The 20,740-nt window shown below is 39.8% G+C and overlaps 1 protein-coding gene across 1 annotated transcript in view; it reads right to left on the reverse strand.

Annotated features, from left to right (window-relative positions):
- The window catches only part of LOC140245245 (plasminogen-like), a 28,973-nt gene extending 9,847 nt beyond the window's left edge, over positions 1-19,126 (reverse strand). The window contains exons 1-2 of the mRNA XM_072324831.1: positions 19,063-19,126; positions 18,307-18,402 (exon numbers count right to left, since the gene is read on the reverse strand). Coding sequence (XP_072180932.1) covers positions 18,307-18,402; positions 19,063-19,126 — 160 coding nt within the window. The remainder of the gene's footprint in view (positions 1-18,306; positions 18,403-19,062) is intronic.
- Positions 19,127-20,740: the final 1,614 nt, after the last annotated feature.

The raw sequence follows: 20,740 nt of genomic DNA on the forward strand, positions 1-20,740 counted from the left end.
TGAGTACTACTTCCATTGCAAAAGAAATTATAGCAATGATTCTTTTCACTTAGAATAAAATAATACGGGAGCACTTTCCAGCTACTGGCTGGGGGCCCCTTAACTGGATGGGTTTGTGTTTTACGTATCTCAGCTGTTAATTCCACTGCCAAGGAAAATAGGCATACATGACTGTTTTCACCTAAAAACAATTAATTCATATGGGGTGGGAATACCTTGGGGCTATACCTGTCAAGGGCCCTGCATCCGGGCCAATATCGCACCTCTTTTAATCGAATTCTTTATGTTGAATTAAATTTAGCAAAAATTTCGCCTAGATGACATGGTAGTTCAATGTCATTATTAATCTCTTCATTCAAATTTATTTTGAAACATTCACATTACCTCTAACCTTATTCTAAATAACACTTTTTCAACTGAAATCCATATATAAGACAAGTACCATTCCACTATCCGTTCATTCATAAATTCATAATGATAATTATAGTCACGTGATTACATGCCGCGCTCGTTCATTCAAATTGATTTCTGGCCATCTAATTTAACATGTTCTGCAGTCAATTAAACAGATATGTTCATGCTTGGCCTCTTTCCTTATTTTCTTTCGTCGTAGTTATTGTTTTGTAAGCATCATAGCATTTCATGTTTTCGTATTCGTTTAAGAGACGTTGACACCATTTTTTAACGTGCTTTTTGAATCCAAAGAAGTAAGAAGCCACAAATTATCTGGCCGTTACGAGCGCTTTATTACGAGCGGTCGGCCAGTTACAAGAAGTCAAGGTTATGATCCTCAAATGTTTTTTTTTTTTATATAATTCTTTCTATGTCTTCTAGAGATATACGTCTGTATATATTGTGCTGTCATGACTATAAAAAATGAAGTTAGCTGCATTACTGGTACACGTATAGGCCTATAATGACATGTATATGAAAGAGAAGGAGCGTTACCAGTCTGGTTACAGAACAACCAAATCCAGTTATACTAGATAAGAAATATGACACCTTTACTGCTTTATAACAGAAATTTGTAGATGAAACGAAAACACACATAGAAAGACATGTTAAAAAGATCTGAAACAAAGAAATAGCGTGATTTGAATTTGAATGAACACGTTTGGAATTTGACTGTCTTTCGCGAAATTTAATGACTGAAATACACCTTTCGGCAAGTCAAGGCGAATTTGAATGAACGTAGGGTACCAGCCAATTTGAATACCCATTTTACGAATTCGAACCTTCTATCAAAATTAATGAACCAACAAAAGTGCGAATTGGCTGGGAAAACCTAACTGGCTTTGATGTTTTGGGTATCTATGATGTAAACTAAGGCCTACTTCGATTGTAAAAGAAAAACAACTATGACTCTTTTCAGCTAAATGATGTCATAATAATTATGTGGGGGAGGGGCACTTTATGGCTACTGTAACCTGGGCCCAGTACAAGATGAAATGACTGGTTTTCGTAATATGGTCATCTTGGTTGTACACTATACAAAAGTATGCTTCCTTTGCAAATTTCTTGAGTGTTTTGCTACTGTAACCTATGGGACCCTGTATACAGGATAAGATGACTTGCTTTAGTGTTTATGATATCTCTGTTCAGTAGGCCCTGATATTAACGTTACAAAAGAATTTGTAAGACCATTTTCAGCTGATTCACAGTACATGTATAATGGATGGGACACCGTGGAGTTACTGTCTAGGGCTCTGTGCAGGATGAAATAACTAGCCTTGGTGTGTTGAATATCTCTGATAGGTACTTCTTCCAGTGTAAAGAAATTACCCGTGTTTGGGCTATACTGTGCGGGGCCCCTTACAGGATAAAAATAACTGGCTTTGGTATTTTGGATATCTCTGATGGGTACTACTTCCATTGCAAAGAAATTAGCCGTGACCCTTTTCAGCTGAATGAAACTAGTGTGTGTGTGTGTGTGTGTGTGTGTGGTGCGTGTGTGTGTAGGTGTGTGTATGTGGAGAGGGGGGGGGGCACTTTGGGGCTACTGTCTGGGGCCCCGTTCAGGATAAAATAACTGGCTTTGGTGCTTTGGATATCTTTGATGGGTATACTTCCATTGCAAAAGAAATTAGCCGTGACCCATTTTGGCTGAATGAAACTAATGTGTGTGTGTGTGTGTGTGTGTGTGTGTGTGTGTGTGTGTGTGTGTGTGTGTGTGTGTGTGTGTGTGTGTGTGTTGGGGGGGGGTGCACTTCGGGCTACTGTCTGGGACCCCGTACAGGATAAAATAACTGGCTTTAGTGTTTTGGATATCTCTGATGAGTATGCGTACTACCAATTGCAAAAGAAAGTAGCCATGACCCTTTTCAGCTGAACACTCCAATGTGTGTGTGTGTGGGGGGGGGGGGGGGGGAGCAATTTGGGGCTACTGACTGGAGCCCCGTGCAGGATGAAATAGCTGGCTTTGGTATTTTGGATATCTCTGATGGGTACTACTTCCATTGCAAAAGAAATTAACCGTGACTCTTTTCAGCTGAATGAAACTAGTGTGGGTGTGTGTGTCGGGGGGGGGGGGGGGGAGCTCGTTTGGGGCTACTGTCCGGGGCCCCGTACTGGATAACAAAGCTGACTTTGGTGTTTTTGATATCTCTGATGGGTACTCCTTCCATTGCAAATGAAATTAGCCGTGACTCTTCTCAGCTGCACGAATGAAATCAATGTTTGTGTGTGTTTGTACGTATGGCCTATGGGGGTGGGGCACTTTGGGGCTACTGTCTGGGGCCCCGTACAGGATAAAATAGCTGGTATTGGTGTTTTGAATATCTCTGATGGGAACTACTTCAATTGCAAAAGAAATTTGCCGTGACTCTTTTCAACTGAATAAATCAATGTTTGTGTGTGTTTGTGCGTAGGCCTATGGGGGGTGGGGCCCTTTGGGGCTACTGTCTAGGGCCCCGTACAGGATAAAATAGCTGGCATTGGTGTTTGGATATCTCTGATGGGAACTACTTCCATTGCAAAAGAAATTAGCCGTGACCCTTTTCAGCTGAATAACACCATATTTCTGGGGCCCTTTGGGGCTACTGTCTGGGGCCCCGTACAGGATAAAATAGCTGGCATTGCTGTTTTCGTGATAAGTACACCCAAAGGAACAATATCCACCAACTTTTGTCCGTGACCCCCTTCGGCTGAATAAATCCATTTTTCGGGGTCCCTTTTTGTGGTCCCTAGGCTTACGGTATAGGATGTGACTTGCCAGCAATGCATTTTATTGACCCTTGGACCCATCCCTATATGATGAGACCATCAAAAAGTGTGACCCTTTTCAGCTGAATAAATCTTCTGGGCCCCGGTCTATAGCTGCATGCAGTTGCCTGAACCTGAGCGCGTATACATACATTGTGCGCGCGCACACACGCACACCATAGGGTCCTACACTGTCATCTACACACAGTGTACTACTAGTTATGTAGAGTACACGTTTACTGTCATTCCGCGAGGTTCGTTGAACTCTCCACTCAGGGGGAATTAACCAATCAGAAACGCGTATTCGCGGCAAACTGAAATCTCGTCAAAAATTAACTGTACAACGCAATGATTTATTCGCCAACCTGACCCGTTCATAGGATCAGTCCACATAAAGTCATTATGTTTTCATAGAATGATATTTCCTCTTATTTTTATACCTCTTCCATTTTGGTCCACCTTAATTTCGTTGGTCTAGTGTACCCCTTAAGAAAAATGAAAAATATGCAAATTTTGTGTTTTACAATTTCCTTGTTCAGTATATTTTATATGTCATAACCTTTTAAGTGGTCAAATTTCATCAAAGTACAACTCTTCAGCTTTTTATCGATGTATATATCATGAAGATTGATAATGTCGTTTAGATTTACAGACACTCTAAAAATGTGGTCTCCAAGCTCATTACGTATTCATGTCCGCGAGGTCCATGCATACGCGTACGATAAATGCGAAGGCTTTTCAGGACGTTGCGGTCTGACTGTAAAAACCGCTCTCGTTCGAACTTTTTGATTTGACCATATGTATTCAATTACACTTTGAATCAAATTGTGGAGATGAGTTTCGCTTTCATTTCTCGCAGCATGCGCGCCATAAAGTGCAGGGATGATTGGCCATCTCATTATATCACGTGACTCACAACAGAAAATGGGATGTTTGTGCGCATCAACCCAGCGCCGAACAGGGTGCAGTCGAGATGACGTCATGGACGTGACAATGTCTTTTCTGTGGGCTTTACAATTAAGTTGGATTTGCTGGGACATACTTCATCTTCTAGGCTACATGACTTTGCCGCGAGGTTGATGCGAAATTATATCATTATTCCTGCTCAGATTATGCGCTTGTCAAAGAGTGAACATACAGAAAGAAGTTATGGCTTTCCGTTTGAAAACGTGGATGTTCATGATGGTCATACTGTCCATTTTCTGGCAAAGTTCATCTGAAACATACCGTAAGTAGTCCTGCATTTCATACCTTTTTCTGATAGACTTAAATGCATGAGAGGCGATGAAAATCTTTCAAATGGGGATCTCCAAGCACAGTCATCTGTGGTCAGTTCAACTCCAGAACTCGCAACTGCTTATAAGAAAGTATTTCAGAGGATTTTTTTTCCCTATGAACGAATTAACATAGTCTGCGTGCGGTACCAGTACAGAAAAGATGACGAAGTAGGAAAGAAATGCATTTTAGTCCAACAGTGCGATTTATTCAAACCATTTTTCCCGACGCAAACACACGTCTACTTCAGGGTAGATATGAATAATTATTCAGTGGGTGGGGTTCTGATGCACGAGGTATTACATAAAAATGATGTCCTGTGTAAAAGGGATATCACACACGGATTTACCATGATTCGACTTATATTCAGCAAGCAAAGCTGCCGATGTGGGTTCTCACTTGTTTGTCAAACGCCACAAACTCAAGCCTAAGTTAATAACCTCTAAAATGTGATGCCTTTGCTCCTCTCATTTTTTTTTTCTGTGCGTGTCTTTTCCGAAAATTATACACTTTCTCTTTGTTTTGGTCAATGATAATTTAATAGAGATTATGTACTTTAAATCCTGGAACATAACTTTCTCTAAATGTGTCTTTTACCCCTGACTGCAGATCACCCATTCGGCTGTTCAACCGATGAATTCACCGTATGGATGAGGGCAGGCTCAATGTTTCAGGTAGTTGCAGACAGGTGGGTTATAAAAGCACCTGACGGAGAGAGAATTGTCCTACGGCTGCAATCTGCAGTAAATGAGCGCGTTGAAGTAACCGTAACGGATGAGATATCAGCCACAAAACGCGACGTTGTACTTTTGAATTTCGTCAAATCTCTACCCATCTCCTCACTCGGCCACAAATTGAGACTCAGACTATATACATCAACTGAGGAAATACGTGCATACGCCTATCCAGTAGTAGTCAACATCGAGGCATCATGTCTACAAGGTAACTGCTCTTATAGACTTTGTTAGACACAGCCACATACAGATAACTCCTCTCTAACACTAACTTGTCTAATGTGAATTTAATATGCAGCTTTGTACATGTATTTACGTTTTGATATCATCAACATCGAGGGTTACACTACATTAATGTATATTGTACCCTTGCATTGAAGTAGTCTGTCATGTTGAACTCTTTCAACAATAAATATTTGTAACATAAATTTGTATCATAAAAACAGGAAAATATCAACTTTAGTATATATCTGCGGTTTGTTTATTCACGTAAATATCTACACTATAACGTAATCTGTTGAATTTCCTTGTTGTGACGAAGTACAATTGAGATTATGCATCAGCTGTTCTATGTAATTCCGTCTATCACGTTTACATCATAGTCACAAGACTAAATACGCAGACGTGTATAAAAAGAAAAAAGAGCATAATTCATGTGTGAATTAGCTAAACGTCTTCATTTTAATGCAATGTACGAAAGAATATGACATCATCTTATCTACACTGACTGCTACCAGGGGCCTACTCACAATGCAAAGGCCACTTGCGTTGTATTTGTCACTATCATACTCAGTGTTTAATAACCTCTATATCAGTATTGATGTTCACAACGCCAGGCATGGTCGTGCGCCTAAGTTCATTTAAACGTATAACATTATACACTCTGTGGTAGAACGTCATGCCTGTTGTCATTGATAGTCCCACTACCACCAGAGCATGACAACATTCAATGGTACATGTCATTTGACGAACAAAAGAAATCAAGGCGATCACTTTAAAAACATAACTCAAAGTAACTTAAACACACAGTTAGTAGGTGGATTGTAATGCGTTTGTAAAATCTAAATCTAATATCAGAAAGTGAAGTTTCTTCATTGGAATACACTTAACAGTTATAGAGCCTACATACATAACATACCAATCTCATACTTATGAAGGACAGTGCAAATGGACAATGTGGTCGTTATGATTATTCTTTTTTTTTCTTATTTGTTTCTTTGTTTTTGGGGGACAGGTACGTAAAGAAGTACGTAAACGATTTTTACATGTGTATAATTTCGAGAAAAGATATTCCAGTCGTCACTGTTTCTTTTGTTTCTTTACCTTTATACAATAACTGTGTACAGTGAACATGTAAATTGGGTATTGAACATAACTTTCCATAATTATGGCTGTGGATTCGAACCTACCTATGAGGACTAAGCGTCTTGAAGTTAATCAATTTTTGTGTTTCCATTGGGTGGTCATTGCCGAGAGTAGTTAGCCTAAAGCATCGGTTACACCGAAGCCGAATCAGCTGCGAATCCACACAAATACACGTATTCGGGTGGATTCGGGAGCATTCTGTTCTCCTTCCCGAATGGGCGAAAATTCGGGAGGGATTCTGGAACATTCGTGGAGGGATTCGGCTCGTTTTGAAATGTTCAAAACAAGCCGAATGCCCTCAAAACTACTCCCGAATGTGGCCCCGACAAATTTCATTCGGGACACATTCGGGATGTATTCGGATGGAATTCGGTTGGATTTGAGGAGGCCTTCGGAGGATTCTGAGCAGACCCCCCCCCCCCCCCCCCCCGGGCCTATTCGTATCATGAAAGGGGTAAAGGCCCTAATCATCGAGCCAAATTGACCCGAATATCACGAATAGAGCCGCGTCTGCCCAGAATACCCCGAATACCTGCCCGAATCCATCCGAATCGTTACCCGGATACAGAGCAAAATACAGGCGAATGAGCCGTATTGGCCAGAATACGGCCGAATAGCAGCCGAATAGGTCCAATAAGCGGCCAGAATGACTCGGGAATATAGCCAGATTAGCAATTCTGCTCTGATTCGGGACCTATTCGGAATCTATTCGACTCTGATTCGGGGAGCTCCCCGAGTCAGAGACGAACAGTTTCCGAATCCATCAAATCCATCCGATTCAGACCATATTCGGACAGAATCGGTCCATATTCATTCGGGACAATTCGGCTTTGGTGTAATCCTGGCTTAAAGTTGTTTCCTCCCAACTTCCTCCAATCTTTTTTTCCTTGAGTTTTGCAAACTGGAGCACGCTCTGACTGAGGAGTCTACGCCTTTCAATGTTTCTATAAAAGATATATGGCGCTGTACAAATGCTGCGAATCATCATCAGCATACAAAATGTACACCCATTTCTATCAATTCACTGACATTTGAATTGCTGCCAGAAAAAAAAAATGCTAAAGAAAATAATAAAAATGAATGTCATAGTCTTTGTAATGTCTTAAAAAATAGAATGAATTGTCATTGAAAAAAAAAATTTCTGTGATGATAACCTCTATAATATACAAAAAAAAAAGAGAATGGCTTTCATCTTTTTTGCCATTCAGGTTCTTCATAATACCGTATGATAAGGAATTTTTGTCTTTAATTCGGAGATGCTCAATTATAGTCCGGGAGCCAGCGGGGGTCAGAATAGCTGAAAAGGTTACCAATTTTTATGTGTATAGCAATTTAGTACATATGCCCCTGAGTATGGAAATGCACGTCTGGCTGGTCATCGGTGGTGGGTGTGGCCAGGAGGGCAACAAAAAGGACCCCCCAAAATTAGGCTAGCCTAGCTGGAAAAGTAACCCCAGGAAAACAACTGGAACTTGTTCGTTACACTTACAGGATAAATGAATGACCATTACCAGACGTTTTAAGTGGTGGGGGTAGCCGCCAGACGCCCTTAAAGACCCAACTCCAGCTAGGCTAGCCTAGCTGAAAAAGTAACCCCATGAAAACCACTGGAACTTGTTCGTTACACTTCCAGGATAAATGAATGACCATTGCCAGACGTTTTAAGTGGTGGGGGGTAGCCGCCAGACGCCCTCAAAGACCCAACTTTTTCCAGCTAGGCTAGCCTAGCTGAAAAAGTAACCTAATGAAACGCACTGGAACTTGTTCGTTACACTTGCAGGATAAATGCATGACCATTGCCAGACGTTTTAAGTGGTGGGGGGTAGCCGCCAGACGCCCTTAAAAACCCAACTTTTTCCAGCTAGGCTAGCCTAGCTGAAAAAGTAACCTAATGAAACCCACTGGAACTTGTTCATTACACTTACAGGATAAATGCATGACTATTGCCAGACGTTTTAAGTGGTGGGGGGTAGCCGTCAGACGCCCTTAAAGGCCCAACTTTTTCCAGCTAGGCTAGCCTAGCTGAAAAAGTAACTAGTGAAACCCACTGGAACTTGTTCTTTACACTTTAGCAGCTAAGATAATATGCATGACCGTTGCCAGACGTTTTAAGTGAGTGTGGGGGGGGGGGGGGGTAGCCGCCAGACGCCCGGACCCAATTTTACCAGCTAGACTAGCCTAGCTGGAAAAATAACTTCCTGAAACCCACTGGAACTTATTCTTTTGATACACTCAAAGGATAATTGAATGATTGTGAACTCTTACCAGCTAGGCTAGCCTAGCTGAAAATTAAAGTAACGCTATGAAACCCACTGGAACTTGTTCGTTACACTTACAGGATAAATGCATGACCGTTGCCAGACGCTTTAAGTGGTGGGGCGTAGCCCCCAGACGCTCTCAAAGACCCAATTTTACCAGCTATAGGCTAGCCTAGCTATAAAAGTAACCTCCGGAAACAACTCCCTGTATAGATTTGTGGAATTCATTCTGGTTCTTGAGCAGAGAAACACTTTGAAAAACCTTAAAAAAATTACACTGAACAAGGATGATGACATAGAATGTGTAATTCCATAACAATACCGCTTGCTTGCGAGTTCACCTGTCTATAATCTATGCATGCCTTATTCTTTTGTTCTGCTTCCTTGAGCCCCAACTCATCCGTTCTTATGGTGACTCTGCCATGTCATCATCCTTGTTCATTGCAATTTGTTCGATTTTTGCAAATATTCTTATTCTTCATCCCAATTATCACAAATTCTGGAACTCTGTCCTCAGTATAACTAATTCATAGTTGTTTAAATGTAAAAATCTGAAAATCACCCGGAGGTCTCCTTTAATGGGGGAGTTTCTTGAGCGCACATGGAAACATGCTTTGAAATATCAATAGGGTAAGTGTTGAGACGAAATACTGTAGAAATATGAAAATATACAGTGCTGTGGTTTTGGTAGAAGAAATAGGGTATCTGTATTTGTCCTCAGTGAGAACCAAAAAACTTATTTGGAAAGAATAATAGACAGCAAAAAAGAATTGCCCAATCAAACATGTCGGGATTTTTCTCAAACATGTTCTCATTTTATATGCAGTGTAAAACAAAAACAAAAAACAAAAAACAGGGACGGGTACAGTATCCGGATGGAAATTGGTCGGATGGGCGTAAACCCGCGGGTATTATAACCTGCTGACGTGAAAAAAAAAGACAAAAACTACTTTCTTTCTCTGCCCTGGGGAGAAATATTCATCAATTCCATTTTGAAAATGTTGAAAATCACACAACTTTTGATGAAATCGTGTCCTACAGTATCTCTTCTTATATGAAGGCTTTTTTTTATAATTAAGTTTCTTTCCTCTATGACCATGATAAAACAAACCCCTGATGATTAAAACAAAAGACAATCAAAACTTGGCAAATGAACTCTTTGGACATTAGCAAAAGGGAATACATTGACAGTTTTTGCAAACGCTTGGTACAATTGTCTAATACTCCATCAAGCTCATAAAAATACAATTCTACTGCAACAAGAAATCCATTCAGTAAGACTCGTACTCAGTGTACATAGCTTAAAATGCCAACTTTTAAAAAATAATGCCCCAGCTCTTAAATTTACCTTTAAAATGGGAAGTAAAGCTCAACACCTTTGGCCTATTACTTTTTAGGTATACCGTATCATCTTACGGTTGAGGAGATGGGTAAAGAAAAATTAATAACGAAATAAAACTTCTAGGAACACGCTTCACATTACCTCACCGTTTTCTTATCTTAAGAAAGAAACGAAATCTGAAAATTGTTCAAGAGTGCTTTTGAACATAGTACATTGCAAAAGCAGAAAAATTCTGTGTTTTTAAGAAACATAACTCATAACAACAAGGCATTCATGTCATGTCTAGTATTGCATGTTTTTGGTTTGGAAGGTTTTGGATGCTAATATTTCAAGACAAGTTTATGCTCCGGCACTTAAATGAACTTAAATGTAAAGTAATGATCAACCTCTCTTGCCAATAAACTCAACATTTGCTGTTCTTCAGTAAAATATATGACAGAAACATATATGAGAAACATGTCTAAGAATTTGTCACTTTCATATGAATAAGCTCACAGCAACAACAAAAATATTATGTTATCTATAAACTAATACTGCATGTACTTAGTTTCGAGGGATTAAGATGCAAAATGTTATGACAAAAGCCCCTACGTGGCTACCAGCATTTAAACATCCTTCAACTTCTTTAGCATATGAGCTCATGTGTGTCATCCTCTTGTTGAGAAGACGAAGATGAGTAATGATAAGATAACCAAACTATCAACTTTCCTTGACATGCTTTACATGAAATCATTATTGGCTCCTCTTAACGAAATTGAAAAAAAAAACCAGAACATCTGACATTGTTCAAAATCGCTTCCTGATAACTACGAAAGCAAAGGAAACTTAGTGTTTGTAAGCACTATGACACGTGTCTACAGATCTGTCACGCTCATAAGAAACGTAACTCACAGGAATATAATTTTATACAGTAAGTACTTGGTTTACTTAGATGCCAACTTTTCAAGAATAATGCTCCAGCACTGACATTAACCGATGAAAAAAAGGAATGCTCAGCTTCTTTATACAATTAGCTCATAGGTAATTCCTTGTAGTTGAAAAAATAAAAACGAGTACACATAAAAATAATAGACTTCCCGTAACATGTATCACAGGTCATGATCTCCACATTTGCTCCTCTTAACTTAAAAGAAATAGATATATCTAAATATGTTTTGAATGACCTTTTAACAATATAAAGAAAAACATGTGTCTGCAAAGGCTTCACACGTGTCTAATACTTGGTCACGCTCGTATTAAACGTAGCTCACAGGAACAAGGAATTCATGTGTGTATGAAATAATACTGCAAGTACTTGGTTAGCTAGGAATTAAAATGCTAATGTTTTAAAGCAAATGCTTCAGTAACTTAATGTTCAACTTCTTTTGATATAGCCAATGAGCTCATGGACGTATTATAGGACCTAGTATTATACCTTGTAGCTGAAAAGACGGTGACGAGTAAAGATCAAATAGCAAAAATAGAGACTTCCAGCTCATAACATGCTTTACACACTCTAAGAAAAAAAAAAGGTTCACTTTTGCACAATTTAAGGGTGCAAAGTTATGTCGCACTGGCGGCTTCCAATTGGTTTTATTTCGCACCCTCAAGAAATGGGTGCAAAAGTTGCACCCTGCGCAAGGGTATAATCTTGCACCGTGTGGGTGCACCATTGCACTTCCAGAGAGGGTGCAAAGTTGAACCCTTTATTGAGGGTGCGAAAATGTTCCCTTGGGTGCATCTTTCCACCCACACTAAGTGGTGCTAAGTTGCACCTTTCTTGAGGGTGCGATCTTACACCCTTTACCTTTCGGCGCACCTTTGCACCCCGTGTAGCCCTTACATCTTGGTGCAACTTTACACCCTTTCGTGAGGGTGCAAAGAAACACCCAAAGTTCCAAGATTGTGCCTTGTTTTGTGGGTGCAGTCTTGGAACTTTGGGTGCTGCTTTGTACCCGCAAGAAATGGTGAAAGTTACACCCCCGGGAGCGACTTTGCCCCCTTGGAAAAGGCGCAACCTCGCACCGAAGGATGCAAGAATGTACCCTCTCTTGAGGGTGCAATCTTGTGCCTTATTGGTATGATGTTGCACCTACTAGTATGTGGTGCTTATTTACTCCATGACTGCTGCAAAATTGCTCCTTTAAAGGAGCAAGTGAGTGTCACTGCCTGCTCCTTTATAGGGGCAATATTGCCCATCATCTCAAGGTACAACTTAGCATCACATAATCAGGTACGATTTAGTCACTTAACTACTCTAAACCTTGAATAGTGCGAACTGATCTAAGCCTATATTTGCTCAGTATATAACTTATGTTGTTGTTGCACTCTGCAAAGTAAATAGGATTAGTGTAACTTGGGTCTTGTGAATCATGAAATGTGTGTGCGTGTGGAATTTGTGAGTCGTGAAAGTGTTAATGTAAAAGTTAACTTAGTTGTGTTTGAATAATATACTGGAGCCAAAAAATTTACCCAATTACCTTTTCAATAAGGTGAGCACTAGAATCACTATCTATCAAACAAACCCTCTCGGCAAGAGTATATTCTGCATGAAGGAAGAGATGAAAATATGATATGCAGTTGTCTGGATACGTTTTATTCAAAACGTTCTTGAATGCGCACTTATTCACATAATCCATAAGAATAAGATATGCTTCTTTACTCAAAACCTCTAAGACAAGAGCATGCTTCTTACATTTCTAAAGTATATACCATATCTTAAAAACAAAATGTAAGAGGATTTAAGAGGATGTTTGTATGCATTCAAACGAATCCATATTTCTATCTAAAATCTAAAACGTATCTTGTAAAAGGGGAATTTGTTTTATAATGACGATGCCAATTGTCTTAAAGTCCTTATCACGACATGTTTTGGAGTTCACGCTTATTGAAAACATGAAATTCTTGGCATGTAGATTACAAGTATGGTTTAAAGAGTTAACTGAGATACGCATACGGTACACGGGCATTTTGATGAAAACATTTCAATACAAGGTACTGTAAATAATAAGAAAATCAAACTTGATACCAGCCCTTATCGGCAACCAATAGAGACTATGTAGGATTGCAGTTATGTGTTCAGATATTGTTTTGGGTGATACACGCATTCCGACTGATTTGGGATCAATTCGAGTCCCTCGAGCTGAGATTCCGGAACTGCAATGAGCAAAAAATCATTATGAATAACAAAATGACTGAGAATAATGCATATACCAGTTTCTGTTTCGTTGTTCTACACAGAAAGTTGTTTCGTTTTCCAATCCTATGCAGGCACAGAGATTTACAGAACTCAATCATCTTTGGCTATAACGCCATGGTCGCGTTCAAAATGAATGCAGCTTATCTAACTTAACCTGTAGTTACTGAATACGGTACTACTGCATATTCAATTTATACATATTATTCGGATGATAGAACCTGTCAAAGAGTAAACTGCGGATATCATATACAATTGTCAAATTCACTTTCTGTTCTATACATAGTATCAATGGAATGTTATGAACCACTTCAGCATTACCAAATCATGAAGTATAAGAATATCATAACTATTTCCCTGAAACGGCTGCATTTGTATGAGCGGGAAGAGTTTGGCATCATACATAGCAAGTGTCGTGACTACAAAATTAAATACATGTATTATACAAGGTTTTAGGACACTTTGACTCATGCCCCCCCCCAAAAAAAAAAACAACAACCCAACAACTATATAGTGAAATGTTGTGTACCCTACTTCCATTAACCTATGATCTTTGACCTTTGAATACATGGCCTGCATTTTTTTCAACGAATAGGCATTTGGATGCAACGTTAAACAAAAGAAAAAATGTTTTAGGAAAATATATTTAACCACTTCAGAAATAATTCTGGAACAAATAGCAAAATATTGACACGTTCACTTCTTCCGTAATGACATGACAGAAAACTTTCCTCACCGAATCGTTCGGCCGTAATTCATGTGCAAGTCATGGATATATACTTAGTTCGATTAAAAGTATACTTTGAGTCATTGCAAAAGTATCTAATGAAATGTATGCTTCAGAACTACATCATTGTCATGTATTCTATAACACTAATAATATAGAGTTATTGTTCCGCCATATTGCCTAACAGGTCGCTGTCCTACGACGTTTGTTCAGCAAATAAGGCACAAAATTTAATTTTGCACTTGTTGCCAAAGACTCTAATCTTCTTTACCGCTATTCTCAGACAATCATGTATGCTGATGCTGTATGAATTAGAAACGGAAGCTTACAAAATATTCACCATCTAACAAGGCAAAGGCGAAGTAATGTCTCGTCCACGTATCGACTTTGTGATTACAGAGATTTTCAAATGGTATAGTTCATTGACTCTTTGACTGTTGACGTAGTCGGACTTCACCAATATTAACACTTGACAACAATCATTAGATGATCTGAGGAGTGAATTTGGTGGTCATATAGCTCAAAAGTGTGGAAGGTTATTGAAAGAACACCAGAATACTATGTCGACAGAGTACCAGGTGAGATACAAACATAGAACAAGTTCCAGTGGGTTTCAGGAGGTTACTTTTCCAGCCTAGGCTAGTCTAGCTGGTAAAATTGGGTCTTTGAGGGCATCTGGCGGCTACCCCTGCACCACTTAAAACGTCTGGCAACGGCCATGCATATATCCTGTAAGTGTAAATAACAAGTTCCAGTGGGTTTTATTAGGTTATTTTTTTCCAGCTAGGCTAGCCTAGCTACAAAAAGTTGGGTCTTTAAGGTCGTCTGGCGGCTACCCCCACCACTTAGAACGTCTGGCAATGGTCATGAATTTATCCTGCAAGTGTAACGAACAAGTTCCAGTGGGTATTTCACTAGGTTACTTTTTCAGCTAGGCTAGCCTAGCTGGAAAAAGTTTGGTCTTTGAGGGCGTCTGGCGGCTACCCCCCCCCCCCCCCCACCACTTAAAACGTCTGGCAATGGTCATTCATTTATCCTGGAAGTGTAACGAACAAGTTCCAGTGGTTTTCATGGGGTTACTTTTTCAGCTAGGCTAGCCTAGCTGGAAAAAGTTGGGTCTTTGAGGGCGTCTGGCGGCTACCCCCCACCACTTAAAACGTCTGGCAATGGTGATGCATTTATCCTGGAAGTGTAACGAACAAGTTCCAGTGGGTTTCATGGGGTTACTTTTTCAGCTAGGCTAGCCTAGCTGGAAAAAGTTGGGTCTTTGAGGGCGTCTGGCGGCTACCCCCCCACCACTTAAAACGTCTGGCAATGGTCATTCATTTATCCTGGAGGTGTAACGAACAAGTTCCAGTGGTTTTCATGGGGTTACTTTTTCAGCTAGGCTACCCTAGCTGGAGGTGGGTCTTTAAGGGCGTCTGGCGGCTACCCCCACCACTTAAAACGTCTGGCAATGGTCATTCATTTATCCTGTGAGTGTAACGAACAAGTTCTAGTTGTTTTCATGGGGTTACTTTTCCAGCTAGGGTAGCCTAATTTTGGGGGGTCCTTTTTGTGGCCCTCCTGGCCACACCAACCACCGATGACCAGCCAGACGTGCATTTCCATACTCAGGGGCATATGTACTAAATTGCTATATACATACAAATTGGTAACCTTTTCAGCTAGGCTGACCCCCGCTGGCTCCCGGACTATTACCTCATGTATCTTTAGTCCCCATACGTTCATGATAGGCTGATGAGGAAATCGAATGATATCTCTGTTTGTGGCAGATAAAAGCACAAAAATTTGGCAATTCCTTTGTTTAATACGTGCACTCGCAAACATTCACCATTTTATCGCGACACACAATGTAACAAAAAAAAAATGCTTTATGAAACAAACATGAATCATTTAACGCGCCACACAGCGTAACAAACACAAATTGCTTTGTGAAAATACTGGCGCTTCTAATCATGACAATCTCCAATGAATCTGTCGCACTTCCTTCGTGTTTGATTTTATTAGTGTTTATAACATCCTGACATGGTACATACATGTAAAAGGCTACTGACAAAAGTTTATACAAAATCTGTAATTACATATCACTTTTCATCAATATTAAAATTATAATTACAATTATAATTATAAGCCAGCTACATTGGCTACCAGTCGCACAGCGCATTGCTTTCAAGATCTTGACAATTGTATACAAGTGTCTTCAAGGGAAAGCTCCTACTTATCTTAAATCTCTGATCACCCCATACTGTTCTGCTCGCATTGGACTACGTTCAAGTGCAGATAGCACCTTACTCCATGTACTCAAAACAATCAGTGGAGCGGGGGACAATGCTTTTGTGACGGCTGCACCGCGATTGTGGAATGATCTACCTCGGTGCGTCCGCATTTCCCCATCCCTTGATGTCTTCAAGAAGAATCTTAAGACTTTCCTTTTTTATGCCAATCTGTAACTGAATGTTGTAAAGTGCTGTGAAACCAGTCATTGACTGTGTAAGGGCGCTATATAAATGATCTGATTGTATTGTATTGTATTGTATTGTATTGTATTATTATAATACTATCTCATGCATGGTATGTACACCTGTCAGTGAGCCTGGGCAGCGACATACTTTATACTCGTCAGGGCTCCCGACCCATCCGCGGTCGTCAAGGGACAAAATGGGCCACTGTTCCTAGAAACAAATTTATAGATACTAACGTCTTGTTCTCTTTTTTACTATGTAAGACATATAAGCCAGTCTAGTTTGAGATTATTGATCGCTTACGTAAAGCAATATTTATCTAACGTGACGCCATGAACATGGTATTTAAATTTTGGCATACGTGTTTGAAGTACATCAATTGCTTTATCACCATGCTGATTTTAACAGAAATGAACAATTCTTTAATTTCCTCTGACTTCGCCTTAGAGTGTTTACGCGAAAAAGGAATCTGTATGCAAAAGTTTTGCCTTCTTTCGTTAAAGACTTTTGGCATAGGTCTACCCAATGTCGTGGTATAAGGAAACTTAAAAAGTACCTCGTCTAATAGTAACACACACATATAGAAACATGACTATGGTCAAAGTATTTCATTCTGCTGGAGAGCCAGAGAAAATGCAACATTGAGAGTTTCCCGGCAAATTTCATTGTTTGTCATTTAGTTACATATTAGAAGCATTCATTTTCGTCACATTTGCTCAGCCATCGAAATACCGTCATTCAGAAATCGTTTTCCTTTGCTCAGATGTATCAATTTGGCAACCGATTTCGCAATTGCTTCGCGCATGACAAATCAATGAATGCGGATATATTTTCTACAATGATTATTCCACTTCGTCTCTACGTGTCGGTAGCTCTTTCCGGATATTCAAATTCGCTTTTTGGCAAATAAGTTCATAAAATTAAAATTAAAATTAAACATCCAAGATATGCATTAAAAAGTGCATCACTTGTGATGCGTGTTAAACTGAACGTTAACAACGTCTGCATGGCCATGACACATGCTGATGCAATTAAGGACGTAAAATGAAGATCACAGAGCAGTGTAACGATCACAATTGAAAATATCAAACGATGATTATTAAAACATTATAATGATCTTTATAAAAAGGATGTGAATTAGCGATGTAGAAAGCCGTGTGATGACATGAAATGAGGATCTGATTTTGAATTTTACTATGTTTAGCAAAAGAAAAAACCGGATGTTAAAAAACATAATAATGCCTTTCATATTGATAATGAAAAAATAAGATTAAATGATTAGCTGGACATAATAACCCTCTTGCTTAAGTATTATATGTGTATTGCGAGATTGAATTCTCATTTGTGGAAATGTCTTGCAAAAAAACAAACTTAAAAGTGCGCTTAAGTTCTTATCGATCCCATTGCACAAACTTGGAAATCCATGCCCAAACACGAAATTGAATGCTTACATCCGAATGTGACCCTGTGACCATTAGTTTGGTTGCCTGAAAAGAATTTGAAAGCATTTAACGTAACTGAACCGCTGTAGATATAAGCATTTAAATGGACGTATTTAACATGAAAATGAGTGAAAACTTAAAGACGTTGGTCGAGAGAACTATAATTACGTTGGACACTTGTATTGGTGGTTCATTCGAATAACTTCTCTACACTCTGGTACACAGATATGCCCTCTCTGGAACTCATCGGAGAAGGTTCTCCTCTCGAAGGCTTTGTGTTCCGATCAGCTACAAACAGCTTTGTTTGCCAGGAAGGATTTACTGAACAGGTTGCTGATTCGATCTGTGGAGAGATTGGCTTCCCAGCATATCAGGAAATTTCCAGCCACAGGGTGCCTCATAATTTCACGGCAGCCACCTGGATTAAGGCAACAGGTTGTCAAGAACGTATGTAAATCTTTTTGGTCCTTGTGTTTGATTGACACAATGTTATGCCACCAGTGAGGTTCTTAGGAAGTATCAGTGGCATTAAATTTTGCAGAGTGAAAATTTATGCTTATTTGGAATGTTTGAGAGAACATTGGAACATTGTAGATGATTTTCTGTTACTCGCTGTATTTGAATAGATATGATATACAGGGAGGAGTGATTGTATCTTCTTCTTTTTTAATTCCGATTTAAGAACCAACTTGTTAAAATTGCACTCAAAATGATAACTCATTTACTCGATTTATTGAAATATCATTTCAAGATAAAATCATCGCAAAAACTGAAAGGAGACATGAAACCTCCTCTTCGCAGCAGACATCTGTCATGCGGTCGTAATTTGGCAGAACTATAAGCATCTCGATTTTTGGACATTTTGTTTTTTGGCTTATTGAGTTTTTCATAACATCATGCTTAATATGTGATGTTATAACTCTTTGTATTTTTTAAATAAAATTCTAAAATATCAAGGTTTTGGGGTAAAAATGATGTCATTGAGCTGGTAGAACTACGTAACGTAGCTCGCTTAAATGACTAGCGGTGTCTATTGCTTTAGGCAAATCTATATACGTAACTGCTCTTAGTTACGTACGTGTAGTCTTGCCTGATCGTACTCCTTCATCGAGGGGGCATGAGCGGCTGGCAGAACTACGCATGTTACAGCACAAATTGTCGCCCCTGCATAAAATGTCGCTGACAATTTGGCTGCTTGTGCAGTTCCCAAATTTTTGACCTCGATGGCGACAATTTGTGCTGGCAAAATGAACCATAGCTGCACAAATTGTCGTCAGCCATGCACTATGAATTGTGTGGTTGGGGTGGTTGCTCCAGTGTTATGCTTGGGTGGGATGGGTATGAATGGTAAGGTACGAGTATGTGTTTGTGGGGAGGGGGGGGGGGGCTGCATGGTGTTGTGTATGATTTGAAGGTGCATGAGTATTATGTGACTTGTTTATGCGTTTGCTCATATCTGTATGTGTGTGTGTGTGTGTGTGTGTGTGTGTGTTTGGAGTAATACAATATGTGGAAACTGTGCATGTGTGGTGGCTGTACACTCTTAAAACATCCGAGTCAGAACCGACCCGGAACTGGGTCCGTTGGGGTCATACACCATTCGGGGTCAGAAATGACATGGAATGGGGTCACATATGACCCATTCAGAGTCATGAATTGGGTCAGAGTGACCCCATTCGGGGTACTTCATAACCAAATTCCAAGTCATTTTTGACCCGGAACGGTGTATGACCTCAACGGACCCAGTTCCGGGTCAGTTCTGACTCGGATGTTTTAAGAGTGTATAGTGGTAGTGGTTTGTTTGTCTGTGTGTATACTTGTGCCTGTGTGCGTTCGTGTGTCTGTTTGTGTTTGTGTTTTGATTTTTGTGAGAACGAACTTTTTGGGCAGCAGCAGGCACTACTGTGGCAATGAAAATGCCTTCAACGTGTATGAGCACGTGTTTATAGAGATCACAGCGGTGTTGATTTCAAAACAGTATGGGTGTGTCAATTTCAGCGGTGAGGCGGGCTAGGAGAGAGAGACCAAGAGAAAAGGCATACGAGGAAGGCACCCTCCCTAAATGTTATCTGTCTTTGTTCATTTTTTCACTGCAGTCATATTCTTCCATCAGTCTTAACTTCAACTTTCATATCACTATTCTTTGTCCCGGAATAAGTTTGGCATGATTTAGGCATGAACGAAAAATTTCGACACGCCGTAAATAATCTCTCAATCGTTAGTTGATTTTAATAGCACAAACGAACTGCCATATGCACACCGCAAATACATACGTATTTGTAAACAAACACCAACAAACACTCAAACAAATCCTCATAATGCATATAAACCACCTCAACACACATTCTTCCATGATATGCAATAACACACACACCCACACACACGCACGAAAGAACCCTCAATTATAACGTGCGCGCGCACATAAACACTTCCTTGAAACCTCACCGTGACTTTTTATATGGCTTATTTACATGGATGTAACCATATAAGTTATGTGTTGGTATTTCAGTGACTATGTCAAGAATGATATTACCCACCCCCCCCCCCCAAAAAAAAAAAAAAAAAAAAAAAGGTGCTTTGAGGGCGGGCGACAATTTGTGTCGTCAATCCTCAGCAAAAATTGTCGCCAGACGACAATTTGTGCAGCATGGGGAGAAAATTTGTGCCGTCAGCTCCATGCACAAATTGTCGCCTGTTTCAGGGGGCGACAATTTGTGACGGGGAGACAATTTGTGTCGCAACATACGTATCTAAAG

This window comes from Diadema setosum, chromosome 22 (genome assembly GCF_964275005.1).
Source record: "Diadema setosum chromosome 22, eeDiaSeto1, whole genome shotgun sequence".
Classification (NCBI taxonomy): Eukaryota; Metazoa; Echinodermata; class Echinoidea; order Diadematoida; family Diadematidae; genus Diadema; species Diadema setosum.